The sequence below is a fragment of the Genypterus blacodes genome, unplaced genomic scaffold (assembly GCF_046128005.1).
Source record: "Genypterus blacodes isolate CSIRO-AG114 ecotype Tasmania unplaced genomic scaffold, CSIRO-AGI_Gbla_v1 ptg000040l_1, whole genome shotgun sequence".
NCBI lineage: Eukaryota > Metazoa > Chordata > Actinopteri > Ophidiiformes > Ophidiidae > Genypterus > Genypterus blacodes.
The window spans coordinates 2,632,356-2,644,640 of record NW_027466853.1 but is presented as its reverse complement, the minus strand read 5'-3'; the positions used below and the strand labels follow the sequence as shown (position 1 = coordinate 2,644,640).

Here is a 12,285-nt window from a genome sequence, read left to right as displayed (position 1 = left end):
ATATGATATCAAGGAAATGTTGTGCATGAAACATATTAGATATGTGATCCATTTTTGGAGATTGACAAAGCACAGATAAGACTCCATAAGAATTGCGTGGCGTTATCTGCTTTTCAGTTGGAAGGGAATAAGACTTTTCTCTCGAAATTTGCTCTGCGAAATTTGCGTTTGGTGTGCCCATGCCATCAGTGTATGAATAGGTGAATGTGAGGTCATTGTAAATAGCATTGGAGAAAGGTACTATAACTGTAACTACAACTATTTAATGCTAAAAGACTATAGGTTCCAAGAACTCTTGTATGGTACATCAATACATACAGTACATACAGCAATACAAGTTTGGAGACACAGTCTATCGGAGTATATCTTTCCACACTGTATCCACAATAAACTGGCACGTTTTTAAGAAGCCATTAGGAACCCATGCATCTCTTAGAACCACCACAAGGCAAGACTACAATAACAACAATAGTTTCACATGCATGAAGTCAATTTTCCTAAACTACCCTGTGATTGTGGGACTTTCTTACTGGAAACTATGAGAGACAACCAACAGTTAAGCTCACAGGCTTGGTGCAGTACAAAGTTAATCAGTCCTGCTATGAGGCTTACTGACTTTGCCTGCAGTGGTTGGATCTGTTAGGTGCATTGAGACACCTGCATGCATTTATATGAATGCACACACAGATGGGTCTACATAATAATACTCTTCCTCCCTCAGTCTCTCTTCATTACAACAGGCTGGGTGCTCTGAGTCTAGTTTGGTCTTTTATTGAAATGTATTAGACCAGGTGTTTAGCTTTCTTACCAGCGCAGCTCCTTAAGTGCTTGGCAACAGTCTTAACTGAAGTTGAACTCATTTAATGGTTGTCGAAATTTTATGTGTGTGTAGGTGTTATGAACATACATTAACATAAGAACGATCCACATTTTAGGAACTGATCACAGCAGTGGTTACAACAAGAGCTGGACAGGATGAGCCACAGTGCACATCCTCGCCCATCGACAGTGTATACAGACACACACACACACAGTTTCCTCTACTTGTAAGTGGCTAGTAGTCTAACATCATCTGTCAAGTCTGCCAAGTGCTCGGGTGGCCCGACAGTATGCTAAAGCAAAGACAGACCAAGACACTCCCAGCGTTTACAATGCAGCAAATTAAGGATTCACACACAATTAAATTAACTTAAGACTTAGTGGTTTAAGATTAAAACTTCTAAACTAAATTTCCACTATTATTCATTGTCACTGCATTTTGTTTTTGTCAGAGGTCTGTGTCATCAGTGAACTTGAAGACCTCAGTGCCTCAGTAGATGTCCAGGATGTTTACACAAAGATCAAATGTAAAGTGGGCAACTTCAACATCGACCACTACAGATGCAGGTACAGTCTATAAGCATACATCAATACATTCATAAGCATGCTTGTACTTACAAATAGAGTTATTTTAACTTAAAACCAGTAAATCAGATACCCTGACCATGCTCATGCTTTACTGTCCTCCAGTACACACACACACACACACACACACACATGCTCACACACCTCTGCCACCCCAACATTACCACCATGGATACCACTAACACTTTGTCTGTTCTTGCTTCAGATTGTACAGAACAGCTGCTGTGGTGGTGACCACAGACCACACACAGACGAACACAGACAGACAGACAGACAGACAAATACAACTCTTGAACTCTCTTGAACTAGCCTAACTCTGACTCAGAAAATGGAGAAGTTCAGTCAGTCTTGTCTGCCTGTGGTGTCTGAATTGATACACAGAAACATGAACACATTGTCAGGGCAAGAAAACTGCTGGCTGATGTTCGTCTGCATTCTTATGGTGATCTCTCCCCACGACAAATCAAGTCAAAATGGGATCATTCAGTTTAGGATTTAAAATGATAGAAGCTCACACTGCAGCACAATCAAACTCAACGCTGTGAGCGGTACAGACATTCTACCCATCTAATTATAAACTGCATTTATAATATCTAAAGGCTTCTTTTTTTTTCCTTGACTTGATTGTGTACTCTTCTGATGGAGTCAGCTGCTCACACATAGTTGGGAAGAGACCACTTACCGGAAGGCACTTCTTTCTGTCTCAGTGTGAGGCGATAATGAAACAGCAATCTCGCACGTCACAATGTTGCATCCAGAGCACCAAACATTATCATCTGTGTGCCTGTGGAGATGGTCTTCTTTAAATGCCGGCCTGTGATTGTAGTAGGCCCCATATTGAACCTCATAGTTATGAATCAACAATCTCAGAACCTACAGTGATAATAGAGAATAACTCACATTTCCCAAAAATGTAAAGCACCTTCACTGGATCACTTGAAGTCAGACTGGGACTGAGTTGATCTGCTTGGCTTTGGACCCGACTGTCAAGCAAGTATCTTGCAGACCTCCTTGTTTCTCTGTCATGAATTGATTTATATTTTGTCAGGCCACATGTGCTTCATAGGCTGTAGCCAAAACATAGCCCAAACCTTGTCAGTGGTTAACTGGGGGGAGAGTGTGAAGGTGTCGTGGGTCATTATCTCACACTGCTCTGCTCTCCACAGGTGTGTGGTTCCAATTTCTTCCGAGACCAAGCCAATCTTAATCCCTTTAGTAGGCCCCTATGCCTTCCTAAGTAGATAATAGGTCTATTTCTTAATTTCTAGGTTATTTCACTTTAATGCGCATTTAACAACATGGTCTCAACACACTTTTAACAGTACGAGTCCTGGCAGGGAAAGACTCTCCATCATCCAAGCCAGGTTATAGTCAGGGCTGTTTAGGACACAGTGGAAGAACCTCTGGGCTGCTGGCCCACACTAATCTGTATCATCCGAATATACAAGGGAGCCCACAGGGGTTGGAGTCCATATTAATCATTCTGAACAAATAATTGTTAAGTATTTCATCACTCAGCCCAGGTTATTTGTGTGCAATGGGTCAGATTAAATCAAGTTTGACAGAGAAAATGTCTCATCTGGCCTCAGCTATCTTGCTGGAAAATGAATGGAAAGTTAGGTTGGGTGGGCCAATTATGGGAGGATGGGTTTTAATTGAATACTTGAATTGATCAAAATAGGAGGAGGAAAGGAAAGGGTGGTGGAGAGAAGGAGAACGGCACATAGATGGTGAAGCACCTTGGTGGAGTTCTCTATCAAGATGGAGGAGGATTGAGGAGCCAATGGGTTAAATGACTTTGAAATGAAAACTCTGTAGGTGGGCGTATCCTCTCCAGTGGGAAATTTAGAACCATAGGAAGTGTCTACTCCTTATTTCTGCCAGGTTTCCCGGAGCATCAGTGCTCCCTGAACTCTTCTGAACCCTGACCCTCCTACCCCACCCCCCAAGAGAAGATGGCCGATGACAATACACCCTTATTCGCGCCGAAGAGCAGTGCAAACAAAATGAATTTGATGTCTTCCATCTGCTCTACTATGAATAAAGGAATGACTGGAGGGGAGCAGAGAGCGAGACAAGAGAGGGATGATAGCAGAGAAGAATATCAGTGGGGGGTACACTTGTATTATGACAGATAGGGAGTAAGCAGGGAGATATTTGATTAGTCATACATGTAGAAATGTCTGTCATAGGTTCACGCATGCACGTACGCTCGCACGCACACGCACACACGCACACACACACACACACACACACACACACACACACACACACACACTACACCAATAGGTCCACTCCTCCCAGAACCCTCAGGATCTTGGAAGTGATGTTGCTGGAGTGGGGCAGGCTGGGTGACAGGGTAGTAAAGAAACAATGCAGATGTTGTTGAACCGTTTCCATCGTGTGATTGCTGGGCCATAAGTTGTTGTGCATGGTTTGGCATCTGAAAACAACAGCAAACACTCTGTGTGTGTGTGTTTTTCTTGGCATACACATTTCTGGTTCTGCTTTACACATGTTGAAATGGATGAAAGCAACACTCCAAAGTCACAAAAGGAATTATTATGGGTTTTTGATTAAACTAGTTTCATGAATTGAATCTCATGATAATTTTACATGATAATTATTTGTATCCTACATATCTTTATGCAGACACATTCAAATTGTAAATATCAGCCTGTGGTTGCCTTATTTAAAGCATTTGCTGTAATTACTTGTTCCATAATGAAGATACTATCAGCTCTTACCACAGCAGTACACAGTGAGTGGCCCCAGATGTGCAGGTAAAGCTTGGCCTTGTGTGTCTCTCCAGACCAGGACAGGGCTGGCACTCTGGGCACTATGAAGGAGTCGTGCTGCAGTGCAAGGAGACAGCTGTGGTGAGGTCTCTTAAAGCAGATGTAGCAGCCTTTGTCATCTATACACTTTACCTCTGCCATGCCGCTACTCCTGATCAAGGTTCCTAATCTCTGCTCATGCTGGACAGACAGGGAGATGACACAAATCATCCAATTTCCCAGTTTCGGATCAATAAAAGTATCTATCTATTGGCTGTAACTCAGGGCTGCCAAGTTTGGCATGTTGCATTTGAAAGCTTCACATTCAACATAGAATAAATCTGCAAAAAATTTCAAACTCTTCCCTGCCTCTCCAGTGACTTTGATTGGCATACAAATTAAACCAATGCAAATCTGCTATAGCAGCCGCTCGCTGGGAGGAAACTTTGGGACCTTAATTGTTGTTAATCATGACATCATGACACTGTGGCAATGGACTTATACTGTTACCTAAAAGCTGATGGCACAGCAGTACAATCTACTGTATAGTTACTTCCTTTAACTGTAAGTAGAACAATGCTCTATTTCTGTATTAAAATGTACCTGAATAATCATGATCAACATTCTTGCTGAAATAGTATAAGACCATTGCACAATATCCAGCTGGTTCAACTGGGTCCTACTTCCCTTGGTTTTTTTGTGGTTGCTCTGACATAACGTTTTCCTAATTGATTTTTCACTTTCATGCTGATTTCTTCTTTGTCTCTTGTGTTTTTTGTCATCTTCCCTCTTTTCTGCTGCCATTGTCATTACCTGCCTACAACCTTGCCTTCTCTATCCCCTTCCATATCTGTTATCTCTTCCCTGTCCTCCTTCCCTCTCTTCACACCCAGTCTAGAGGAGGGTGTTCGGAGTTCAGGCAGCCGTGGAGGAGTGGTCCTCTCTTGCACTGACAAGCTGAACAGACGCACTGTGTTGGTTCGACCATTTAGCAAGCAGGAATCTTTCAGCCACTTCTCTGGCTTTTTCCCTCCTGTAAGAATCCAGTCTTTCTCCTTTGTAGTCCTTTTTTCATTGACTCTGCTTAACCTCCATCAACAGTGGCGTAAGGGAAGTGTTCTCAGTGCTACACAGAGATATCTCAAGTATTTTCTTCTCTATTGTCGTCAACATAACAACCACAGATGAATGCAATCAAATCAATCAATTTCTCTAAAAATAAATACCAAACTATACACTTTCTGGATTAACACAATATGTTATGAATTGCTCTCTGGTTCACTGTGAATGGAGGTTCCTGCAGATGTTTGACACATATCTGCCTCTCATTTTGATAAATAGCAGTTTTACATAACTTTCCTTTACTTATTTTGTATCCAAATAATTCACACTCTATAATTAAGTTTGCATGTCAGTCATTAGATTGGAGACGTTTTTTTGCAAGTTCAACCCTTTTTCCATAAATGTATGCATCTCATAAAGGATGCTTAGTTACTGCTACAATCTAATTTAGAGTATAGAACATGAATACATCTGTACTAGCACCCTTTAATGCTCTTAACCACAGCTTGGCCTAATCTGTCAGAGCTATATGGCAACACATACAGACTGTTTCCTTGGTTGAGGTTAAGTCTTGTCCTTGAATTGTAATGGATCAAATCTCGATCTCAGTTCCTGAAATTTAGATTGAGCTAGTTAGCACCCAGACTGAATTTGACGTCCTCATAAAGTTAAGGTTTTAAGTTTATTAATTGTAATGTAACAAGATTTAATTCTCACCCAAGGACTCAGCAAAGATTTCCCAATGAGCTCTGTTGTACTACTTTTCTTTGAGTCTCTGTTTTGTAATCATATGTTTCATCAATGCAACTTGTCATGTGTTCCCACTGGCCAGACGGCAGCTAAGGTCCTGGAGGGCTCTCATCAACAGCACGGCTTCTTGTCAATCACCTACACACGGGCTGTTACCAAAAATGTCCGTCACAAACTCACCACCAGGCCTGAGCGAACGTCACGCAGCAGTGCGGCTGCTGGCAATCAGCGATTGACCGCGGATCCTCTGGCAGATGGTTCACCTCAGTACCTCAGAGAGATCCTGCTAACAGCACAGCCTTTCGATGTGGTCCTGTCCTGTCCATTAATGGCCACCATTATAGGGGTGTTCCAGGTAAACAGTAAAGTGAAAACAGCAACACAGACCTGTATTGGTTCTTAATACAGTAGCTTACATGGATAACAAGAAAACCCTATAATATAATACAAATGTAAAGGTGGGCATTGTATTTGACGGTATGAGAAGAACATTGTACCAATTACTGCATTTGATGAAGCACTTGTCACAATTTCACAGTCTTCACAGTCTGGAGGCTTTTCCATCATGAGGAGTTTGTGATACTCTTCATGTACTTGTTTGTAAACTGCATTGTAAGCTAGATGTCTTTGCAGGCAACAGTACCAAGACGCTACAGAGAACGTGGGAAGTCAGCTGGCCAGCCAATGAGAAGCCACACGCTGACCTCCCATTGTTTGCCTCTCATGTACATCAACACCAGTGTGATCCGGGTCTTCTGCCCTGGGACACAGGACAAGCACACCGCAGCAGGTGAGAACAATACATGAACATACAAATGCATCCATGTTTCTACACATAGTAAATCTGATAGCACTCCAGTCATAGTACAGTGTTACATCACAGTTCCTGTATTAGGCTCCTCATGCCTGTGGCGCTTGTATGAACACCTTGTCATGTCTGTCTGGATAAACTGTAACTCTAACTGGGGTCCTGGATAACCCCACCACAGCTACTCTACATATTCCCACAGAATAATACCAATCAATGTCATAGATGAAGGTTTGTTTTGTCTGCTAGTAGTAATGACTAATGCTAGTGTTTGACTATCCTCATTGTGTGTGTGTCTTCAGATCCCCATTTGAAAGAAGAAGACACGTTGGTATTGAAGCTGGGGTCTCTCAGCATGGCTCCTCAGGCAGACAACCCCCTGACTCGCACTGTGCTGCGTAAAGACATCTATCAGTAAGACAAACTCCCTTTTCACTACAACGTCACTGAATTGAGCCAAAGTCAAATGTCAAATGCCATCAGTTAGCTCTATGCCATCCTGTGGGTTAATGTCGTGGTTTATGTCTTAATCTCTAATACCAGATGATATGCAGGAGTCATTGTCCGTCTTTGACACATTTTAATGTTTTCTCAGACAGCTCTTCAGCTATCAAATCCCATTCCACATACACACATCTTTATCACATTAAGCCTTGAAAACATACACCATGCTGGTAGTTTAAGGCAAAACCCCAAAACCTGCGAGTGCACCACTCTGCATTAAAGGTGCCACTCAAAATTACTGCGTGCATGCGTGCGTGCGTGCGTGCGTGCGTGCGTGCGTGCGTGCGTGCGTGCGTGTACTCCGTATATGTGTGTTTGCATAGGTGCACATCTGTCTGCATTCATGATAGTTATTTCCTAGTGGGAGACTCTTTTGGGTACAGTGGGTGACAGCGCCACAGCATGGTCAGGCTCCCCTAGCAATGACAGAGAACAGTGAGTGACACCTTGGGGGTCTGCCAGGCTCTGCAAGCTGAAACACAAGACTGTTGACACAAGCCCCCCATGCCATGTGGATCAAAGCTGTGACCGAGGGAAAATCTGGCCTTCTAAGGGAAATAACTATGTGCAAAACACATTTCCCTGCTATAGTCAGCTAAGAGAATCTGGATTGTGTCATAGCTGCCTCAAAACCACAGCCCCATGGTGTGTGTGTGTGTGTGTGTGTGTGTGTGTGTGTGTGTGTGTGTGTGTGTGTGTGTGCGTGTGCGTGCGTGCATGCGCGTGTGTGTGCACGTGCGTACTCTTGTGTGTACAGGCAGATATGGAGTTGGCAAACACATGTAATGAGGGAGATAAAAGTAATGCCTAATGTTTTGTGCAGCTGCTAGTGAGATGTGAGCTCACACCCGAAATTAAGTGGAAAAAGGAATGGCGAAAGGAGGAGAGAGATTAGTCCACATTTCTCCCTCAGTTGGTGGAAGTGTTTTAAGTGGGAGATCAGAGCAGGCAGGGAGGAGGAAGAGGGTTCAGGCTTATAGATATATGTCACAATCTATACATATCAAGAAAGAAAGAAACAAATACCAGTTTTATTGCAAACTTACTCCAAATGTCTTCGCTGTATATCAAAGCCATCTCCATCACAGTCCTTTATTTTACTGCTCTGACATATTGAAGTAAGAATGTTATTGATCAGTAACCATAGCTACTGTTTGCAGGGGATTCTTATTCTCATCAGTTTCACAAAGTGTTCCATGCTGAAGTGATTTCTGTTTGTTTTGGTGTGAGCTAGTACTGTCAATGGGATGAAACTGCACTGTTCCCATGGAAACATTGGAGCTTCCATGGAAACGGTGCCTAGATGTATTTTGTTGGTACCTCTGCCATGTTGATGTCAGATTGTAAATGATGGTCTTGTGGGCAAAGTACACATGTGCAGGCCCGCCAGCAGTAGGCATGGCCCTTTACACACACACACACACACACACACACACACACACACACACACACACACACAAGCCAAGAGTCACCACTTCCCTCTCTGCAGTGAAGCCCTGGAATTAGATCCAACTGCCCTCTGTGTTCATTCTTCCATTGCAAACTATTAATTAACCTCACTACCTTTCCAGTTCACATTTAGGCTGATCACACTTGTATGTCACATGATTGATTGAGAGAGAGAGAGAGAGAGAGAGAGAGAGAGAGAGAGAGAGAGAGAGAGAGAGAGAGAGAGAGATCACACCAACATCTTTGTGTGATCTCTTTCTGAGTGATCTAATTTCTCTGACACACTTTTTCTGACACACTTTCTTTCAGCATGGACATGTCAAGGGCACTGCATATTCATTATCCAGAGTAGATAGATCCCCTTTAAAGAAGGTAAAGTAAATCTTCAGTTTAGAGTTAGTATCCACCGCCATGTTGCTTTGGTAACAATAAACAGTTGAATTTGCTGATGTGATGTTGAATGTAGTTTCCCTAAAGCAGTGGGCCCCCAGCGGCTGCTTCACTAAACAGGAATTATGACACAGAGCTTCAGGCGTTCCCCCTTCTCACCCTCCCCATCTTCAGCTACAAGGCCGCTGTCAATTTACACAGCTGAAATCATTTTCCTGTCTCAAAAAGCGGGATTTTTCCAAGTATATGAGCGCCTGCCCGAGGAATGTCCAGCAAGCTTTCAGCCCTGGCTTTCTTGTGGTTTTTGCCCTCTGTAAAAATCTCACAGATCTTTTGCGCCCTCTCATATTTTCTGTCATTCCCTCACTTTTGGTCTGTCCTTTTTTCCAGTGAGATTTTTTCTTCATGGAACACTAAATTGAAAGCTTCTTTAAAGCAGGGCCTTTGGAGAAAATGGGAGCCACTTCTGTAACGGCCCTGTGCAGTCCTGGGTGTCCCTGTGTGACACATGGGTTTGATCTGTGCATGCGTTTGCCCAATATTAGCCTTTTATTCATTTCCATGTTGGTACAGTGGTCAATCATCTGGTTTCATGTTTATGTTGAGCACCTCACTTGTGAATTGCTAATTAAATAAAAAATGTATGAATGTATTTGATAATTATTTATAATAATCGTCATCACAATAATCATTAGAATAATATGGCAGTATGTATGATGTATTATTATTATTATTGGTAGTAGTAGTGGTATAACATTAGTTACATTACCGAAGTAAGCAGAAGCATTATGGAGTGTTACAGCCAGTCACACTGCTCATCCTAACCTCCATGTGAAAACATGCAGTTTACAGTGGCAGATTGAAAGGGGTAAAGCAGTGTTTGCACTCAATAGAGGAGTAAACCCCTATAGAACAGTGACAGCTTTCAGAGCAGTTTAAAGCCTCACGCAGCATTGTCTCTGGAGAAAGCAAGTACACTGCTTGGACATGAGCTGTGTTCCTCCTGTTTGCAGAATAAATCCAGCCCAATTATAACTCTCTCTCTTTCACTAGACTTCTCCCATCCATAAATCAGATTTCTATGCTAATCGAACTTGGAAGAAATCAATTCCATTACAGATAACATTCACACACGTGAACAGAGAATTTAAACAGTATTGGGAGTGAAGATGGCTGAATAGTGTGTTAGGATCAGCAAGGTATCTAATAAGTATTGTTTTTAGATCACGTAGTAGAGCCTAACCTATATCCAATAGCCCAATAATATCAGATGATATTGGTTGATCTCAGATGCATCAGTGAGGGGTGTTGATGATGAACAGTTGTATCCCTTTTAAGAATCCAGCTCACCAGGGATACATGACTCTGATGACATACTGTATATAGATGATGTTAAACTTATCTTAAAAGTAGAGCTTTTGAGACTTTTGATCTAAATCTAAGGTAGCTGTGCTTCCCTCTTTTTCCAGGCTAATGTGTTTTGTAAAAAGATAGTTAAATAAAACTAAACATTTGCAACATGAACTTGTACTTCTTTGCACTAAAACAAAGGGAAAACTTGGAGTTGTCCATTTACATCCATTTACAGGTTATTTTGCTATGATTTTACTTATCTGGCCTACTTGAGTTTGAATTGGGCTGAATGTGGCCCTGAACAAAAATGAGTTTGACACCCCTGTTCCAAGTGAAAGAATGAAAGGTTCACATCCATAGCCTGAGTCAGATTGTGTGTTGATGCCTGTGTTAGCTTGTGTGCCTTTTTGCATCCATGTGTGTATCTCCACACCTAAGAGGACACAGTTCTCCATGACACACTTATGAGCACATGGTCTGATCAAGGGAGATGAAGCCCACATCCCACTGCCGCATAAATATGTTTTCCCTTATTTGTTTTGATTATTGCACAGGCCTATGTTTCTATGGTAGCGGCAGAGCCGGCTGCTGTGTCAGTGGTGATGTAGAGCCAAGTCAACATGATGTGGCTTTATCAGTGAACTCAGTGTCTCCCTTTCGTCTTCTGCCACTTCCAGATGCTTTCCCATGTTCTCACTGAAGAAATCTATGTTTCATTTCTTGTTTGTGCCTCACTCTTCTCTCATGCTTGTCTGTGTATCACAGTGTCTTTTCTCACTCATTTACATTTACTGTTGTATTGTCCCTCTTGTCTTTTTTCCTATGTGCTCTGCTTTTTTCCTTTCTCCCCTTCACTAAACACGTGTCATTCTTACTACAGCTCCTTCTCTCAGGCCTTCCCTTTTCCCCCTGTTTCTCTCTAATATACCGAGCTCTCTCTCATTTCCTCTTGATGTCTCCTTTTCTTTCACTCCCTTTATAAATCCCTCTACTCTTCTCATTTTTCTCCTGTCCTTGTCCCTTTTTGTTGTCCCCCTTGTGCTTTTTCATCAACAGTACACGCACTTGTCTGTAGAGCCCTTTTTTAAACCTCCCTCCATTACTTTTCCCATTCTCACCCTTTTCCCTGTCCTTTTTGTTCCCGCGTCAATCTTTCTCAAGTTTCCCTGCTATCTCCATGTCTAGAAGAAGAAGCTTTACTGACCAATTAAGTTTACACTTGGTCCTTGGTGCGTACATATAACATATAAAAAGACAACAAAAAACAACATTTAAAACAACATATAAAAACAGCAGCTCGGCAAATAATTCAATTAAAAACACACTAAATTAAATAAATTAACTAAATTGAATACTGTTAAATAAAGTGTTAAAAAACTTGCAGGGGTTTATTGTAATAAATTAGGTAAATTGAATACTGTTAAATAAAGTGAACGTGCGGGGGTTTCTTGTGTGGTCTATTTGGTATTTCCATCCACTCTTGCTTTCCATTTCAATCTCTGTAGTTTGTAGGTAGACTGACTTCATTCCCAGCATGATGCGGCCAGCCTCGTATTGCTGTTGAACTGCTTCCTAGTTCGATGATGTCATAATAAGTGGTTTTGATGGGGATCTCCACTCTGGCCCTCCACAGTAAACACGGCTCCACAGTGTGACAAACATGAGATTTGAATTATCTTAATGACTCAGTATGATGGCTTTCTTTATTGTTTTTTCTTTCCAATGATTGTTTGCAAAAAAGTACAAGATAAGTTAAAATAATCCTTTATTCGTCCCACAACCGGGAAA

General features: G+C 42.0%; 1 protein-coding gene across 3 annotated transcripts in view; it reads left to right on the top strand.

Annotated features, from left to right (window-relative positions):
- Positions 1-12,285, top strand: part of vps13b (vacuolar protein sorting 13 homolog B) — a 267,108-nt gene that overhangs the window by 149,353 nt on the left and 105,470 nt on the right. For 2 of the 3 annotated variants that reach the window (XM_076148410.1, XM_076148411.1), the window contains exons 27-31: positions 1,272-1,386; positions 4,217-4,283; positions 6,076-6,348; positions 6,627-6,783; positions 7,104-7,215. In XM_076148410.1, the coding sequence (XP_076004525.1) occupies positions 1,272-1,386; positions 4,217-4,283; positions 6,076-6,348; positions 6,627-6,783; positions 7,104-7,215 (724 nt within the window). Of the gene's footprint in view, positions 1-1,271; positions 1,387-4,216; positions 4,284-5,074; positions 5,217-6,075; positions 6,349-6,626; positions 6,784-7,103; positions 7,216-12,285 lie in introns of all 3 variants that reach the window. The other variant, XM_076148413.1, reaches the window with a different exon arrangement.